Source organism: Toxotes jaculatrix, chromosome 15 (assembly GCF_017976425.1).
Source record: "Toxotes jaculatrix isolate fToxJac2 chromosome 15, fToxJac2.pri, whole genome shotgun sequence".
Lineage (NCBI taxonomy): Eukaryota > Metazoa > Chordata > Actinopteri > Toxotidae > Toxotes > Toxotes jaculatrix.
Genome location: NC_054408.1, coordinates 16010827 through 16030437, shown reverse-complemented (window position 1 = coordinate 16030437; position 19611 = coordinate 16010827). Strand labels below are relative to the sequence as shown.

At 40.2% G+C, this 19611-nt stretch overlaps 1 protein-coding gene across 4 annotated transcripts; it reads left to right on the top strand.

Moving 5' to 3' along the window:
- The first annotated feature begins 2710 nt into the window (after positions 1-2710).
- On the top strand, positions 2711-18628 carry LOC121193947 (coiled-coil domain-containing protein 138-like). Of its 4 annotated transcripts, none has more exons than XM_041056379.1 (15): positions 2711-2864; positions 3312-3351; positions 3703-3817; positions 3871-3989; positions 4319-4482; positions 4747-4884; positions 5177-5296; positions 6098-6175; positions 6451-6570; positions 7171-7323; positions 7447-7563; positions 8840-9050; positions 11275-11448; positions 14256-14394; positions 15749-18628. In XM_041056379.1, the coding sequence occupies exons 1-15, from the start codon at positions 2778-2780 to the stop codon at positions 15762-15764; spliced, it is 1791 nt and encodes a 596-aa protein (XP_040912313.1). In that variant the 5' UTR covers positions 2711-2777; the 3' UTR covers positions 15765-18628. The 4 variants fall into 4 exon arrangements, with proteins under 4 accessions (XP_040912313.1, XP_040912312.1, XP_040912310.1 ...); XM_041056378.1 differs by lacking the exon at positions 15749-18628 and adding an exon at positions 15040-15658 and having other exon boundaries at positions 3889-3989; XM_041056376.1 differs by lacking the exon at positions 15749-18628 and adding an exon at positions 15040-15658.
- The last annotated feature ends 983 nt before the right edge of the window (positions 18629-19611 follow it).

Here is a 19611-nt window from a genome sequence, read left to right as displayed (position 1 = left end):
CACCCCCCACCACCCTAACCCCAGTTCCGTCTTTACAGCTTGCATTAGCATACATAATACTGCTCTGTGGACTCAAAGAGGCATGCCAATTGAGAAGCAATCATTTTCACAGCAGAGAACTGCCATTGCCACTTTAATTGCGTGTGAGAGTGCTTGTATGCGTATGTGCGTGGTTTTGTATCATGAGACAGGAGATAATTGCTTCTGCAATACAACATAGCAATATGTTGTTAATTCAGTGATAGGAGTTGATTGCTTTTGTCTAGTTGTGTCCCATGGCTCATGTGTTTGTCGTGTTTATCAGAAAACAGAGGAGGCAGACGATAACAGACACATCCCTTTAGACTGTCACACATACAGTACACAGACAAAAATACACAACAAAAATAATTTGAGCTACATGCTAAAAACAGGGGCCTCGGGGGTCCATAAACTCTGCTACAATAAAGAGGGGGATTGCACTTTAGATGAATGTCCCACTGTTCTGTGACAGTCAGACCCAATTATCTTATCGTGTCATTATCCGTGGATGGCTTTTGTCAAGTGGGAAAACAGACATGGCTGTGTCGTAGAGTCAAAGAATGCCATGTTTGCTCTTTATGAATATCTCTGCAGTCTCTCTCAGTCTCTGAGTGTTGTTTTAGTTAAGTGTGTGGCTGTAGAGAACCAGGATAGCGATCACATATCATAGCATTTAGTGATCGAAAGCATCAAAGTGGGTATTACTATACCAATGAGGACTTTCCATTGACTAAAGGCTCTATAACCTTAACCCTGACTGAAAATGTAACCCCGACCCTAACCTATGACCTGATCATTATTCTACCCCAACAACCTCTACACACATACACACACGCCCCTAATGGTCCAACATTGTCTCCTCTTGGCACGAATGGACAGAATTAGCTCTGAATGAGGAACTTATGTGACACAATTAACATAACAGAACAGCAATTTCCATACAAAGTGGACAAAGCAAATAGCTCTCTAATGAAGATCAGTGTTAATATGCTTGCCGGCTAATTTCTCTCAACGTCAGTGAAACCCTGCAGGGACAAAGTGATTGAATCATGAGAATGTGTATTAATGGCAGTGGCGGCTAATTAGCTAAACAGAGAAAGAGGGCATTAATCTTAAAGCCTAGTTGTAAGCCATTCAAGTCTAGAGGAAACTTGGCACTGGCTGCCAAATCTAATAGCTAAATGCTACGCTGGCGGCTGGAGGGGGACTCAGGGTGCAGCAAGGTTAATCTGTGGATATCCCAAACAAAGACTCACTTTAATATCTTTATTTCATCCCTGTAGCTCCTCAGAATGTGTCTGTGTTACTGATAAGTGAGCTGACAGTGAGTTTGCAGTGCTGTATTTTAGAATTCATAATAGTGAATGAGAATGTTCAAAACTAATTTCTAAGGAACTCTATTATTCAAAATTATTGTTTCTTTGAATGAATATCAGCAGCTCAAGGGCCCTATTGTTGTAGCATGTCTATGCCAAAATATTTTATAAATCAGCACAAACTTATAGTAAATGTAGAAAACAAAAAGATGGGGATGTGGAAAGTTTCAGCACTAGGCTGAAGACTGGTGGTGCAATCAGCTACACAAAGACTTGAGAGTAAAGCAGACTAAATGCGAGCCTGTGGGATCTTGTTGACTCTGATGAGGCACTGACACTCACTGGTTCGTTGGTGTAACTACAATGTGGCTGAGTGGGAAAGATTCTCCATCCATCAGCCTCAGAAAAATGTAGTTTGCCCGAGGACATAAAAAACTGAAATTAGATAAAAATTTGCTCACTTACTCAGCTTAATGGAGGTTTTAGCCAAAATGAAAGACTTGATTGCCACTTTCATCTCAAAATGCAATAGAGCTTTTTGAGGTCAGCTCACTTTTTTTAAAATCATCGACTATAAAAACATAACCAGGCAGACAGACAGAAAGAAAGGATGTAAGCAACAGATGAGGTCTTTTACATTTTATGAGGCTACTAATATCACAGAAAAATTTTAAGTACATTACATCTTGAGAGGAAATAGGAAAACAAATTAAAATTAACTTCAATGGCACTGAATATACCACTGAAGTGAACATGAACTTACAGTACACTCATACCTGAACACTGGTGAGACAAAGAAAAAAAGACAGTAGTTGTAAAAGTGTTTTAATATCCAAGTGCAACAGTTTTTGTTTTATGGTTTTAGTTTTTACTCACGGCCTACGACCAAATACTGTTGAATAAGCACATATTCAGTCGGTCACACAATCTAACATTTGCTCCAGTCTGTTTGCATTAAAAATAAAAACAGCTTTTGGTTGCCGTTACCACACTTTTCCCTTAAGTTATTCTGAAGAGGGCTGACAACCAACAATATTCAACCAACAACAAATCGCCATACATGGCTGTGAATCTGAAATCCACTACTCGGCGCCGTCCGGCCTCGCTAGAGGGCGCTACTGGCAGTAAGGACGTTGCTTTAAGGTCACGTGATCATTCATCCGCCAAATTCGGTTTGTTTGTTTGTTTCCTGTCAGCGCACACGCCTGTGTGAAGCTGCCTTAAGTAACTAGAGTGATATCGGTAATGTAGCGAATGGAATTTCAAAATAATGTGACCCAAGTGGCGGGGGGCAAAAAATGGCTTCTACTCAAGAAAGAGGTTTTAATCTGAAAATAAAAACCGGAAGTTTATTTCATTTGGTGCACGCTACTGGGAGTTGAAGGTGCAGAGAATCATACCTGGAGTAATTTGTCGGTTTTAATTACAGCTGTCGTAACAATGAACCGGCAGTTTAAGGACAACGAGTCCGGCGAAGCGGATACTGTAGAGAAACTTAAGCAGAAATATTTGGAGAGAAGGAAACAGGTTTGAGTTTAACGACATTTTGTAGTATAAACTAGACTAACTTCATGGTAGCATCGCTACTACCTCGCGTGCGTGATTGCTAAGGCCAAAGCAATGCTCATCTAGCTTACTTCCACTATCGAGTTAGTGAAGTGAATAAATTCACACATTTCTGTCGATACGGCCACTTTGTTGTCTGTTTACCTGAAGGTCAGCTAAATGAAAAACTTCATACCAAAACAAAAAAAACCCTCTTTATTGTATTTTACAACTTAACTTGTTGAAAAACACGCCGTGTTAACCCTAGCTAAATTGTGCAAATTTGTCGCACTTGTCGTTACTAAATGCACGCCTGAGCCACAACAAACGTTTAAACGGTGTCCCGCCAGCTATGTATATGGACACGACAGAAGAGTCAAATATCATCTGATACCTCTGTGTTTAAATATTGATATCTTATCTCTTTAGTTGCCACCTTCAGAAGATATCACCTCAGGAACCAGCGATGGTACGTGTATGAAACATGAGGCTCCACATGGTCGGGTTCTTGATTGGGTTCTAGCAAGTCTCCAACATTATCCACACTCATTCATATTCAAAAATATTTCAGTCTAGAGAAGTAATGAGAGAGTGTCAGAGGTGACTAACGATCATACCTTCACTCTTTTCCTTACTATCTGCGCACCTGCTGTATTGTTAGGTTTATAATTTCAGAGACTCATCTTACAGCAAAACTTTAATCAGATATGGTTTGTTTTAACTCACATCAGTTCACACTGCATGGCCCTGTCCCACATCTAACTGATGTTTATTGACATGGAAAATAAAGCCTAATGTTGCTTCATATTTACTCTTTTAGAAGCAGTACGAAGGCTTGTTTTGGCCCACAGATCCAAACAGCCAAACCAAGAGTGGAAATGCTACAGCAAAGCTTTAAATGAGCTGTTCAAGGCAGTTACCAACCATCCTGAACAGTAAGTCTCATGACATTACTTTTCCAAGTGCAGTTTCACATGTTTGTGATTAGTATCATGTTCTTTCTAAGGTTTGGCAGTGATCATAGTCTGCATGGCAGTAATGAGGACCTGGGTGGGGACTTTGCAGCTGCCCCACTTCAAGACTCTCAGGTGCTGTTTACAGAAACAGGTGAGGTCAGAGGAAGATACTGGTCACTAGTATTTGTGCGATCTGCGGTAGAATGATAACTGACCACCCTTTATAGCAAACTCAAAGTGGCAGCTGCTGAAATAATTTCCTGAGGAAAATTAGTCATTTAAAATGAACGATTTTCCTCCGTTTACCTGATAAAATCCTGCATAAAAAATCAGGTCTCAGAGATTAGATTAGAGTTCTTGCCATTAATTTTACTTTACTTTCCTCTTATTTCTGAAATTCCTAACTTTTCTTTGCAGTCTGTTATAAATACAGTAGATAATTAGCAGTCCTTGGGTTCTACTTTACCTCTCTTTGTCCAGATGTGACCCTGCCTTCCTGTCTGGATGGTAGCCCTGGCTCCCATGAAACTGATGCAGACATAGGGTTGCAGAGAGCTCACCAATTCTCTGACTCACACCGCTCCTCATCTTTAGTATTAGTAAAGGTTTACCAGGAGATGATGACCATCTACGAACAGCTAAAGGTAAGAGAACAGACCACTGTAAGGAGAGTTTATCAGTAAATCTTACAGATGTGTGTCCAGCGTATACACTGATTCAGGTGCGTGGTATATTATGATTCAAGGGCGCTTGTGTGTTTTTGCTCGCTTCTTGTCCATACTGGTATTCTGTGATTTTGATAAGTAGTTTAGAGTTTCAGAGTCAGAGGTTTGTTTGGGTTCGAGAGGGTATATTGTATGTAAGGTGTAGTCGAATGAAAGTCTGTGTGTGTTTGTGTATGTACACAGGCAGAGCGACAAAGCCAGCAGCAGTGGGAGAGGGAGCTGCATGAGCGAGAAAAGAGGCTGAAAGAACAAGAAGAGGCTTTTGGGAGGCTGGCTGGGCTGGAGGGGATGCTCCATACTCGCATACTGGCTGTAGAGGAGGTCAGACAAACATACACTCTATCCAGTCACGTTCAACACAAGGGATGTCTTTTATTTTAATTTAATTACTTTATTGATCCCTCCTGGGATTTTACCTACACCAAGTGAACGAAACACACAGGCATGCACATGCACTAGAGACGCTGGGGCAGGGGGCTGCCTAGTGAGGAGCCCGGGGAGCTGGGGTGGATTGGTGCCTTACATTACATTTTCCAGAGTTTAATTGAACCTCAGAGATGTTTCCAGGAATATTTTTTTTTAAATGTTATAATCCAGCCTGATCTGTAACCAGAAACACCAGCAGGAGCTGAGCCAGCTGCAGGATCTTCTGCGAGAGAGGAGCAAAGAGAACAGGAGGCTCAAATCCAGCTTTGACACCATCAAGGACCTGAATGACAACATGAAGAAGCAGGTTCTAAGTGTTCACATATAAACATTTATTGTGTGTTTGTGTTTTGTTAAGCTTGGTAAATGGTTAACAGATGACCATATAATTTCCTTTGTGTTCTTGTGGGAAGCTTAACGTTGTGATAAAAGTCATACAATGTCCTAAAATAATATTAGTACAAGGTGCAAACCTTTTAGGGAAGTTAACTTGATTAAAAGCTTTTCTTAGGTATAAGTGTTTTTACTGTCTGAACTTGCAGGCTTCGTGACCTCCATTTGTAAAGCACTTAAAAGAACATTGAACATTTAGTACAGCTTGTTTTGTTTATAACCAGTTGAGGAAGTAATTTGGCTGTACAGCCTATCTTGTTACCTGTCTTGTTCTTTTTCTAAAATTGAAGTGACTGGATAAATTTTCGTTACATCATAGGTGGAGGAGCAGAAGGCTCACACCAAGTAGTTAGTAACTTGGACCACAGGAGGGCACTACAACATCATCCTCTTGTATTTGGATTTTGAATAATCATGATGATAATAATAGTGGTCTTTACTTATGGAGCACTTTTATAAACCTGCATTGCAAAGTGTTTCACACATAATAATAATAATAAGACAGCATTGCTGTAGGATCACTGAGTCTGCACTTATTCCCCAGGGTTAAGTGGCCCTTGGAAACCATAAGTGTGCTTGTTTCTGTTGATTGAAGGTCTCTTTGCTTCAAAAGCAATACCTTAAGGCAAATTTGTGCATAAGGAAATAGATTAATTGATTTTATGTGCACTCATCTTGCATAAGAGTTTGACATTTGTTGTTTTTAAACCAACAGCTGAACGAGCTCAGTGAACAGAATAAGAAGCTGGAGAGCCAGTCCAAGAGGGTGCAGGCTCGACTCGAGAACCTGCAGGTAACAACACATTAATCCATGCACAGATATTCCTTCATGTTTTGAAATAATAAGTCTTGGAAGGCTGTGAAGTTATGGCAGTCCATCTGAAAATCAGTTTTTAGTGTCTCATGATGGTCTGAATGCAGTTTGAAGCCTTTCCACACTAACAATAATTTTAACCCAGCAATTTTTTGTAGCGTGGAAGATTTTTAATATCTAATATTCTTAGTTAAAAGTTAAAACAGATGTTCCTTCATACATTTATTCACTGACCTGTTACTAAATTTTTCCAGAGGAAATACGAACAAAGCGTGGCACCAAGAGGCTGTCAGAAAGGGAGTGTTAAGAGCACTGAGTGTATTAAACCATCCAAGAGGGAGAGAACTGTTGCTTCTGGAAAACCCAGTGACAAGGTACTTCAGCCGCTCCGAGTGTGTGTGTATGTGCACATGTATGTTTGTTTTACAGTTAAACATACTACTAATCAGCAGGATTTGCTGTAATTGTGGCTTGATTACTTTGTTTTATTGTTAATGTGTTTATTGAAAAAACACTGCAGATCGTTTAGTATGGTTAGACAGGCATGAAGACTCTCATTTAGACATATCCACGCTGGAAACACTACAAAACTCACTCTCCACAAACCACTCTCCTACTCTGCCAGCTGGCATGATAAATCATAATTTGTGATTTTGTTATGTTATCGTCACTGTTGTTGATGAAGATGAATATGCTTGATGTAGTTTTACTTGATATGGTTGCACTTGTTATTTAAAGGCTGTTTTTTTTTCCTTTCTCTATTCAGAGAATATTGACTGAGCCCATGTCTGTCATGGCTGAACTGCGCAGAGTTTTTCATTTTATTTACTTGTCTTTAATGTTTCTTGGCTTCTTTGCTCTTTGGATGTGAACCTGACAGATGGTAAAGGTTTAATCAAAATAACATTTATAACCATAATCACCATGTTGTGACAAACTTGATTTCACCCTTTATTTCACCCTCCTTCCTTTAGGGCAGCTCCAGTCCCACCCAACTGAAGCTCCTTGCCCTTCTGTTGGACTGGGTCCTTGATGGGCAGACATTCTCATCAGTAGCAGGAAATGAAGGGAAAGATGTAGGCCAGTGTCTGCCTCTGGAGGTTGTGCTCAACGAAAGATGCCTCAAGGTGGAGCATTCACTCCAGCTTCACTCTAAACTTCTAACTTTCCTCCAAATCACTGTTTGCTGTCATGACCACACAAAAAGTTTCAATTGCAGTCAGTGTTATAAGTTAGCTTTGGTTCCTTAGGTGCTGCCGTTACTAGCAGATCAGCTTCATCACACCCCTTTGTCAGAACCAGACCTCCTCCTCCACCTTCTTCGCCTCATCCACTGGGCTTTGAGACACATGGACAGTAGCTCACAGGTAAAGATGTGATCGTTTCTGTGGGTAAACTGCTCTGATGCAGCAACTACATATGGGATACATGAAAAAAAGACATTGGGATTACAGTAACAGTAGAATATGTGGGATATGTGGTCTGTTAGCTTCACTGTTTAGTTTTGATTTCAGGACCCAGGCTAATGGTTGAGTGAGTAGCCACTATCAACAAGCCACATCACCTCAGCACCAGTGATAAGAGGCCGATGGTTAGCTAGATGATGTTTCTTGACACAGAAACAGAGAGATGTATTGTTTTGTCCGAAAACCTTTTCTCTTCCACGTCTGCCAGAGGGAGTGTCAGTTGAAAAAAAATGTTTTAGGATATTAGCTCTTTGATGATCTGGACTTTCAGGAAGTTACAGAGGTGTGAGATTACAACAACGTTCTGTTAATTGCAAAAACATGCTGTTAATTCTGTGGTGTCTGGCCTTGCAAGAGATGAGTCACTTTCACAACATCATGCAGGAGAATAGAAACAGGACTCTCAGTTTTCTCTGCAACACACAGCAGTACACGTTCACTTCAAACAGGGGATGTCCACTTTATCACTATTTGGAGGTCCTGTCTATCTTCTGTTCATTTGAGAAGCGTGGTTCTCTGAAGTTCCCTGCTTGATTCTGTGTGTTGAACAGACCCTAGCTTAGATCAGCTTGTCACTGTTTTATGGCTTTGATAAGGATGTATATCCCGTTCCATTATAGAGCCACATGGCCAGAAGCCCCTCGAGAACCCACCCATAAAAAATTACTGCATCAGTCATTGTTAGTTGAAGGGGTGATAGGCAATAGGTCCGAAGTTTGAATCCCAGCTATGAGCCAGGCCCCAGCCTTCACTCCTGGCCCAGGGACACTACTTCTTCTCTCCCCACAGCCTCCAGCTCCCAAGCTTCAGTCCTCTTCTCCGGCCCTGCTGCAGGGAGCTTGGCCCCTGCGTGTTTATTTGTCAGGCCATGTCATATCTGCTCAGTGACATGCTTGATGTTCAACTGGAATCACATGCTCCCTTATTGTTACAAGATGTGTTCACTTTTAAGACAAAAACCAACCACTACTGGATCATAATATATAAAGGGAAGAAAAAAGATGTTATTTAAAGTCTGGGGGTCCCTACGGAGCTGATGGAGTCATTGGGGAAAGGGAATAGTATCGGAAAGTGAGAGAGGGATGTAGTGACTTTGAAAACCACTGGCTCTTGGTTGCTTTGGAAACTTTTTGTAATAACCAATGTGTGCATGTGTCTTTGTGTGTATTTTTTGCAGAATATAGCACTAACTGCCACTCTGCGGCGGATAGGAGAAGAAGTGTCAAAGCCTGCAGCCCAGTCAACAGTGCTGCAGTCTGAAGATCCAGATCTGCCCAAGTCCTGCAGTGAGGCAGCTGGACCCTTTAGGAACTGGCCCCTTTACCGAAGCCCCTGTCCTCACACTCGTATCCTCTCCACCCTCGTCATCCTCCGTACTGTCACACAAGGTATTATCACTGCACACACATGTAACACATGCAAAAAGGTGTTAAATTGTGGCCTTAAGCAAAACAGTAGGGTAAATAAGGAATCAACAAAGGCTGTGATTATTTACAATATCCCAGAGCCCGAGGTGACACTGTTTTGTCAGACCAACAGTCCAAAAACCAAAAGATATTCAATTTCTAACGATATTAAATAAAAAAGAACTCTGAAATAATAATGTAAAACAAAGAAAAGCAACGAATCAACAAATCCTCACATTTCAGGAACCAGCAAATTATTTTTTTTGCCTGCTAAATCCTCATTATCATTCCTTTACTGAACCTCACTCCTCATTATTTACTATTTTTCAAAGATCAACTTTACTGTCACCATAGCTGCAAAGATGACATCTGAATTTCCACATATGGCATGTTAGGTGGTTATATTTACACTCAGGGTTGCATCTTATTATTCAGATTACCCTAAACACACATGTAGTAACCACTTGATGAATCAAAAAGCAGAATTCAAAAAGAAATAATTCATAGCCAGAAAATGTGAGCGGTACATCTGTTGGTACTTATCACTTCCTACTGTGTTGTCACCTCACCTGTATAGGTGTGAATCCACAGACAGGACTGTCCTGTCTGTGCACTCTTCTTCTAAGTGAAATATCTCCACAAATATTGGATGGATTGGATTCTATGAAGCATGTACAGGCATTCACATTCTCCAAAGGATGAATTGTAATCACTTTGGTTATCACTTTTCATCAAGCACCATCATCAGGTTAAAATTTCAGTTTCTCCAGTGCTTTGGTTTGTAACCACAAGAAAACAAGCAGTGGAAGTGCAACTCAAAGCGATATAACTAATGACTGAGGCAGTTGTTTAAATGGTCTAGTAACCACATTGATAACAAGATGAAATGCATCAGGAGTCTCTGAGTATTTTCAGGTTGGGAAAAAGTATGGGCGAACAGCTCAATCAGCCACAATCAGAGGCTGATGGGTGAAGGAGAAAAAACCTCACTGCTGCTGTGCAGGTCAGACACAAGGGTGAAATCAGTGTGATAATCACTCTCTGGGCACGTTTTACCCAGTGGAGCCTGCATCGAGTGGAGGTTAGTTTGCAAAATTTCCAGAGGAAAAACCCTGTAAACTAAGTTAGCGATGATTTCTATTTGTCATCGTTAGCATCCTGGCATTACAACTGCTGAGATACCACTTCACTGTGACTATTAATTTGACCAAAAACAACCTCTCTGCTGCTTTCTATCTTTCAGTTTGGGTTTCTACAGAGATCATCAGCCTCACAGAGCCCCTAGCATGGCTTTAGACACGTAACAAATATTTAAAAAGGGCATGGAGCTTTTAGCTATATCGTTTTTTTTTTTTGCAGCCTGGTCTCCAAAACTATAAATCTTCAGGCACTCAGTGGATGCAGCCTTCATATCTTGACATATTTTATGAAAATCTCTTCAGAAATTACCTTCCATCTGCTCGTAATGCTTCAGGGCTCCCTCACTATGTCTCTACATAGAGTATTTTCTGTCAATCTGCTCACCAGGTTTGCTTTCTCCCCTCGTCTGGATTGACGTAAAACCAGATTGAGCATAATAGCGAGATGTTTCTTCCCTCTCATATTTGCTGGGATTTTTCTAATAGGCACCATTCTGAGACAGAGCTAACCAAACTCAGTCCAAAATAAAAAAGGAAGCTTTTATCCCATGTCAGGTTGTATAAATCCAGCACTTTTGGACATTTGAAAAGTATTTTCTCAGAACTTCAGAATAAGTTGAGGTGATCACAGATCATATGTTTGAATTTGACAGGCATGATGGGTTTTGGACTTGAAAAGGGGGCTGCAGAAGAACGGCAGACATTATGACCAAAGAATAGAGGTGGTGTGTGAGAAAGGAAGGAAACAGCTTGGATTGTGGGGATAAGATGGGAAAGGGTAGGTTGAAGAGTATTTTCCTGTTGCTGAACAGGTAAAGTGCCTATAAGAATACGGGAATATATGGGACAAAGATGAAATTTGTCTTGAGAATTACTTTTAATATAAAATTACACAATTTAGTTTATAGTCTTACCTTAGCACTTTATGACTTACCTAATTCATGGATAACAGTTTCAGCTGAGAGACTAAAATCTCAATGTAAGAAGAAAATTACTTAAATGTTTCATTTAAAACAGAATCATATGTCTCTGAATGTAAAGACTGGATGTCTCTGTCCTCTCTGCAGCTGATGTGCTGGCCCAGGCTCTGGACAGCCTCCACACAGAGCTGAGGTGTGAGAAGAGCCGAGGCCTGTTCATACACTACGGAGGAGTATGTGTGCTACTGGCGGTGTTAAGAACCAGCCGCGGAGCTCTTCACATACCTATAGACGTCCTGATGCAGCTAACCGAACAGTCCCGTAAGTAGCTGTGTGTCAGGTGACGGGATAGTGTAGAACCCACCACATTTGTATTAATATGCGACTGCACCAAGGGTGATGAGCAGTCACATCAGTCTTCATTTGAAGGATCTTTATAATGTACATCGATTAAATATTCAAATTCAGTTTGAAAGTAGAAAGTTAGTGTCATATCTTAGGTGCACGTTAGATAATGTAGTTGTTCATGTCCAGATCAATTCTTATAAAATAGAAATTCCTCTACTGTAGTTTACCTGTAGATTTAATGAGACACTCACTTGTCTATGGACCAGGCCTGCTGGCAAATACACATTTATCTGATAGAAGGACAAAGAAGATTTAGTCACAAGTATAATTAAACCGTAAAATTCAGCTGTGACAGTCACGCCTTGCGCCTCATTAGCACCTTGCCTGTGACCTCACGATTCAGTTTTATAATTGCACACTTAGCTTTGTGTGGAAAATCATCTGTTGTTGACGTAGCCTTGAATGCTTCTGTAATCACTCTTCTAGCCCAGATTTATGGACTGTTTTTACTATCACTATTTACTTTGATTTAAAGCAGCTTCTCCGGCAGTATCACTCCATATCAACCCCACATAAAAACCACATGTTAAAAGTAACGGTTTGTCTGAACTCACATCAATCATAAGCACTGGTCAGTCAACAGATTTGGAATTTGTGGGCATAAAACCTTGGACTTCCACCACCTCTTGGCTCTTTTATAGAAAGACAAAAGTCTTGATGGAGGTGGACATGGAGGAGAGAACAGCTGCAGTGTGTTTTCATGGAAGGGCAAGTTCGGCAGGGTTATGAGCCATATCATTTAAGACTGCTGTATGCTAATACACAGCAGAGCCATATGCCAGAGGCGACTGGGGCCGGAGCTGTGCGTGTGTGCGTAGTCATGCGTTTCAGTGGAGACTCTCAGTGTAGCAAGACTTGCTTGTTATTGTGTTTTACAAGCAGTAATGAGGGGAGACGGGAACAGGGTGAGGAAGAGGGGGAGAGAGGCTTACACCTAAAGATTACCAATAAAACAAATCAAAAAGGTCCAGTTGTGCACAAAACACACACACACACTCACACACAGGACGTCTTTGGTCATACTGCAACAACTCGACTGCTTGTATAAAGTTCAGTCACATACTGTAAAGCTTACACAACACATCTTGTGAATAGTGCATTCATAGATCACAACAATGCAGTTGTCCACCTCAACACACACACACACAAACACACTTGGTAACAGTGTTTTACTGGCTTTGACTGATGTCGGGTAAACAGTGGGTACATAAACTATCAAACAGCTTCATACAGAGGATTCAGCTGCCATGGTCACATATGGACCTACTTTCTGTGCATGTTTAGGTTCTTTTTTTTTTTTTCCCCAACTTTGCCACAGTAGAGAAGTGTTTGCCGTTATATGTTTTGATGGTGTTGCAGTTTCTTGCTGTACGATGTGTCCCACAGCATCTGTGTTATTACTCGTCAAGCTCACAACAAGTGTGTGTTTGTGTGTGTGTGTGTGTGTGTGTGTGTGTGTGTGTGTAGAATGTAGCATACATTAAATGGATAACTATATTAGTGCCTCTGACAAAGACAAAAAGATACCTGTGCTTCGGCAGAAAATTAATCAACAGTTTGGTAATCAATTAATTGTGTGGTTCCAGAATCTACAACCTGAGGATTAGTAATTTCACCTTCTGATGTGCTTGTTTCACTGTTTTTTTTTTTGACATTTCAAATTCTAAATTATTTATCAGTTAAAAAAAAAAAAAAAACTGACAGGTTAACTTACAGTTTTGCTGGGCTGAGGGATTATATTCAGCGACGGGTACATAGTTAAGCAGACATTTATATTGTCCAAGCAGTGTCAGCAGACATCATCTGAATGTTCACCGGTCAGGAGGTTTTAGTTTAAAAAATGCTGTCATTTGGAACTTTTTTTGTTCATACATGTACAAGAAAACTATAAAATGTAAACAAACTGTTCAGGGTCATGTCAGTAACATGAATTATCTATAGTAGTTTGATACCCTTGAGGGGACGTGATGTTATATCTGGGGGGAAAAAAAAAAACTGACCAAACTATCCTTTCCTGCTTTATCCTTCTCATATTATCAGATTCTACCTGTCAGATCCTTTCTTATCTGAACACGATCCTCTTCTTCCCCATCCAATCTTCTCCTGTGATTTGATGCCAGCAGAACCACTGTACCAGCCAAAAACAGCCCCTCTGTGGCTCACATTGTATTCCCTCACCCACATGTGTCGTTTAAGACGGTGGAGAGTTACTTTTTAGAAGGAGCAGGAATGTGACTTTAGCAGAAACAAATGTTTGTTTACTAGGCACTGACTAATTTTAGGACTTCATAAGGTCGACATTTGCTTTTATTAATTTAAAAAATATGCAGCGCCCATCTGCGTGGACTGATGCTGTTGTCCCTTCTTTGTTTCATCTCCCTGTGTGTGTGGCTTTGGTTTGATGAAGGGAAGGTCAGAGCTAACAGTGACAATATGGAAGCTCTTCCAAATACAATCATCACAGAATCCTTCTGACCAGCATCTGCGTCCCTGTCTCACTCAGTTTGATTGCTAAAGTGTTTTCATGGTTTGTTTGCGTGTCCATGTAGTTTTCATTTCCATGCAAATCTAAAAAGTATGGCAAAATGTAGTTGATAATTTTCATCTCTTCAGAAGTTTTAACATTGAATAAAAATGTGTTGTTCATCAGCGAAATAGTTTTGATAATATCCTCCATTTTTTCTTTTTTTTTTGCGCTGCTTGTGTTTGTGTGCTTGTAGGCTACCTAAATCCCTTCCTGGAGGCATGTAGCTGTGAGGACTTCTTCCAAACAGTGTCCCAGCTCCTTAAAAGCCCTCGCCTGGACCTTCCATCACTGGAGAAGCTCTCTATCCTTCTGCAGAAGCTCTCCAGCATCAGGTAGGCACTGTGATCTACATACAGGTAATATCACACACTGAACAAGGATTAATACCTCCGATCATGGGTAGTAAATACCTGCATGCTTGGACATATGCAACCATGTGCTTGTGCACTCAGATCTTTTCTCTCATGTCTGTGCAGACTCGTGATTATCTGATCTGATCAGGAGCTATGTTTATTTGTGGCTCATTATCAGTTGATTCATATGCCAACTGTGACCAGATCGTGGCCTGAGAAAGTAAAATTATTCAGTAAAGAAACAAGATTGTAGACAGCTGCGGCTGACGGAAATGTCATTCGTTTTGTTTGTGTTTGGATATAAACCAAAATATTGGACAAACAAACATTTTGACCTGATGATGGCGCTACATGAAAACTCAGGGGATCAAAGTTTTTATTATTCATACTGCATGAGAACATGATTCTGTGTGTAAGTCCATCCAGAAGTTATCAAAACTATTGTTATTTCAAAAGAAAAGTAAAGTCTTAACCTGCTGGTGGCACTAGAGGAAAAGACAGGGGATCATCAAAGTCATTATCATACACTGGTGTAAAACTAAATATGTGTAACTCTTGGGAGTATTGAATTGAATGTCTTTAGCTTGACAGTCAGTTGTATAATTTTTATTTCATTTTGTTCAGGAAGAACCGTCGTCTGTTTGAGCTCTCCTCTCTCCACCTCCAGATACAAGAGCTTTATCACAAAACCAACCACATGCACACCTTCCTCGGCCTCAACCTCAGGTCCATTCTTCACAACCTTAAATAACACACACACACACACAGTCCCTCGTGCTGGATTCAAGGGCTCTTTAAAAGCTCAGACTTCCCAGTTAAGACAAAAATGCCTTGCTTTGTATTTCAGTACTTGAGCACATTGCTCAAGTCTTTCATGTGTTCTCAAACTGCAATTACCAGATTTCCAGCCGTACTACACTTCAATGTGCTCCATCCTGCTCTACCTCAAATGACATATCCCCACATTCCCACATTCTTTATTTATATAGTGATATGTTTTTGAAGTCCTTTTGTCTGTCAGAAGTACTTTAACGTTGTGTATGTTTTGCACTTTGTGACCCCTCTGTTTTTGTGTTCCACAGTTTTAATCTGGCGTTTTGTCTTTTTCTGTGATGGAAAACCTTTTTATAAAACGAATGTCATGCTTGCCAGTGGCCTTAATGGGTGTCTCATGTGCTCAGAGGAAGAGAGGCTGTGACTATGAAGCTTTTTAATGGCAGTAAACAAAAAAAAAAAAAAAAAAGAGAGAACTGAGGAACATTAAGACTGGACTGCATATGAAATGCTAAAATCCATATGTTTTGTATAAACGTGTCTTATTTGTTTGTTCCAGAGTATGGGTGGGTTGATGGGAGTAATGGCCTCAGCATGGGACACACTGGCCGTGTTGGTTGATGGAGAAGTTTGGAGGGACTGGAACAATTACAGCTGATATTTAAAACTGACTTGTTGCAAACCATTCTGAAGTGCTTGACTGTTCTGGATTGCAAAAGGGTGCATCCAATTTTTAAAGTATCCGAATCCCTAACTTAACTGTTAGTTTCCAAAACTTCTGTTCAGGTCAGGGTTCTAATTTAGATCAAATTTGCTGGATATTTTATCCTTGGATCACATTTTTTTTTTTTATAATACATAGAACACAGTGTACTTGTACTTGTAACACTACTGAGATCAAAATTATGCCTTTGTTAATAATCTATCAAACTGGTCTGATAATGATTACAAGTATTCAAAGGTATGATTTTATTCATTTTAATAATAATGAGCATAATGTTTCTGATTAATGTAACACATTTTAGCCACTTGTAACTGGATAAACCTTTTTTTATAAACTTCATTTGATGATTAGTAGAAGTGAAAGATTAAAATTGAAAATTTTTTTGTGGAAGCAGCAGCAGCAGTGTGACCGTCCCTGTTTAACCTGGAGACTTTAAACCACCTGCTGAAGAAAACATTCAAGAACAAAGATGTTTGAGGCGGAATGTTCTTCCAAAGTAAATACAACCTGTTTTAGATGTTTGAGTTGAAGTAATTCCTTAAGTGACTGCAGACACTTGGAAACTGCTTTCATCTGCACAAGGAATTACGGTTAATATAATACAGTAGTTCTGCTAGTGGAAAACGAGACACACAGCAGTATTGTAGTAAAATGTAAAAATGGTTATTATTCAGGCAAGCCACCATGGAAAACATCTGATATAGAAATCGGACAAATTTATAGCATCGTGCATCACTAAAACAAGCTCAGCCACTACAGTGTCTTCACTGTATTTACTTTTAAGCATTATTAAACTGTTTGGGTTTTGTTGGTTTTTTTTAGCTTGTGTTGACGTGTTTGAAAGCTTCTGGATCACGCAGCCAATGTTCTGCTGTGATAAAGGTTCAGGAGTGAGCTGTAGCATATAGTTTAGCCCATTTAATGATAAGGAATGTTATTACCCCAAATTACTTTGGTTTCTAACCGCTTCTGTTATTACGTGGCAGGCACCAGAACACATGCAAAAGCAATGTTAAAAGTTCTGTTTATATACAAAAGGACTGGAAAACAATTTCTTTTTAGTGCCCTTTTTAAAAAAAGTATTGCGCTGTTGCAAATAAGTCAGATAATTTTATTCTCCACAGGGCATGAAACTAAATTATCAGGGCATAGAAAGGTGGAAATCCCCCTCCATCCTACCAAGCACATCAGCCTAATTAAGTCTTAGCCTACCTTAAATTCTTTACTTGGTTACTTTTTTTAATTGCTTCACCAACTGTAAACAGCCAGAGGCAAAGGAGTTTATGTTAGAGATAGAAGAGGATTTGCTGGCAGTAGTATGGAGGAGGCTGGTATTTACATTTCTTCCTCATTGTGGCTGTTGTGAATTTTGTCGCATCTGGATGATATCAAATGCAACCAACAAGCTTTATGATCAACAGCGGAACGCACTTTAGATGGAAGCCACATAAACACTCGTCCTGTGATGACCATTTTTCACCAAGCCACCCAGGTTACATGCACAGAGTCCTGAACTCTGACCTTCGAGCGAGTTCTTCAGACAAAGGAGCACACCTTTAATCTGTTTTTAAATTATGGAAAGATACTGATAATTTGCACAGTGTCTGCAGTGGCAGGCCAAAACTCTCTGAATCAGTTCTCAGAAATACAAGATCCTTTACACGATGTCACTTTAAGGCAGATGCAGACGGATAATACAACCAGTCTGTCAAGATCATCATATTATCATCAACCGGTTCTTCATCATCCATCTCTTCCGCCTCAGAGACTGTCAACTCTTTCGACAGAATACAAATTGATTGAAAACAGAAGTTCAATGTGAAGCCGCTCGTCACTTTCTGCTTCCATTAACTCATCTGTTGCTTTGGCAAAGCTGTAATTTGGAGCTATTGAGCAGAGTGGTAACACATGACAATGGGATTGTTTACTGACTTAACAAATGAATGTAATAATAGTAATATCAGATTTCCAATCAAGCCTTCTTGTTTCTGAGTACATGGGAGTTCAGGACACGCACTGGGTGTAAGGTTGTGTTTACACCCAGCAGTTTAAATGAACTCGGGGGCACATCCCTGTTTGGCAGACCTGGCAAATAAAACTGTCCTAATCTCAGTTTTGTCCACACTTTCCCTTATAAATCAAACAGTTCTTCTGTTTACTGATCGTAGCCTGGCACTGATTAAAGATGACCTTAAAGTGACACGCCGCCTTTTCACCCTCTGCAGGCTGTAAAAGATTTGCAGTTTCCGTCATTATGGAAAAAGCAGTAGTCAGTTTGAACGTACGTCAGTTATGAACTGGCAATTTGAAACACCTCTCAGTATGATGCCATCCACTACAACGCCACCACTAATAACATCACAAACATATGTTTGTGATTAAATATTGTAGACTCAAAGTTCACTTACTGGATTTTTTTTTTCCAGTACTTTTGACCATTTTCCATTGCTACCTTCAGTGAATGGAATTTGCTTGGGCAGCCACATGCTACAGCTGGAAGTTGTGAGAAAAGCCAACCTCCATCCCAGTACCTCTTCAAATTAAACTCATATTAGACCTTTCTCAACTTCACAGTTTGCATCCAACATTCCCGCAGTTAGCATTCGCCTTTTTATTAACCATCATCATGATCTTTCTTTAACCTGAACCAAGTGTTTTAGTTGACTGTTCTTAACATGACTTCACCATGGTTTGTCTGCCATGATCCTAATCTTTCCATGCCTGTGCTGATATTGAAAGCAAGAATTTTTAAAACCTTGGCGGTGTGTGTGTGTGTGTGTGTGTGTGTGTGTGTGTGTGTGTGTGTGTGTGTGTGTGTGTGTGTGTGTGTGTGCGTGTGCGTGTGTGTAAACATATAACTAATTTAAGATTTCCCTAATGTAAAGCGTAAGGACTGTGTAGAGCATATTTACACCAAAAATACAGCTAATACAAACCTTCTGTCTGAGTTTCTAGGAGCCCAATAATGTGACACAGGAGCAGTGTGTTTTGGCAAAAATATGACACTGGAACACACTGAGCATATGGATGGACAGTGGAGATGCGGATTCCAGTTTTTATGAATTCTTTTTTTTTTTTTTTTAACTTGTCACAGTTGGAAATTTTTGAAGCTGATATGAATTCAAGGTGAAGGAATCCACAAATTTCTCACAGCTGCCCCTTAAGCCTAGATGTAATGAGTGTTTGACACTGAAATAGATTTTGGGTGGAGTATCACTTTAACGAGGCCTTATTGCCTATATGCCCTGTCGACGGCTGATTTATTTACTTTCATGACTTCAGTTAAGTCTGGTCTGCGCTGCAGTCAGCGTAGCGGTGTCTGGTCCGTGTTCCCTAACACGCTTAACTCTGCCAATCCGCCCTGCACAGCATCACACACACGGCTTTATATGCTGATCTTGATTTATGTTTGGGTTTTTTCAGTGGACCAAAAATTTAGAAAATTACTCTAAAGAGTCGCCGTGCTCTGGTCTGGCTGGTAAACCTCATTAAAATGTTATTTGGTAGGTGGGAGGAGGCTGTCCGGGGGAAACATTAGCGGTTCCACTTCAGCACAACCATAAAGTCAAGTCAATCAGCGATTTGACGTGGCAGACCACCAAAAGTATATCGTTTCCACCAGCCGCAATATGCATAAATATGCTGATTGAGTAATGCAATAAGCACATGGTGGTTGTGGTAATATACCTGGCTGTAAA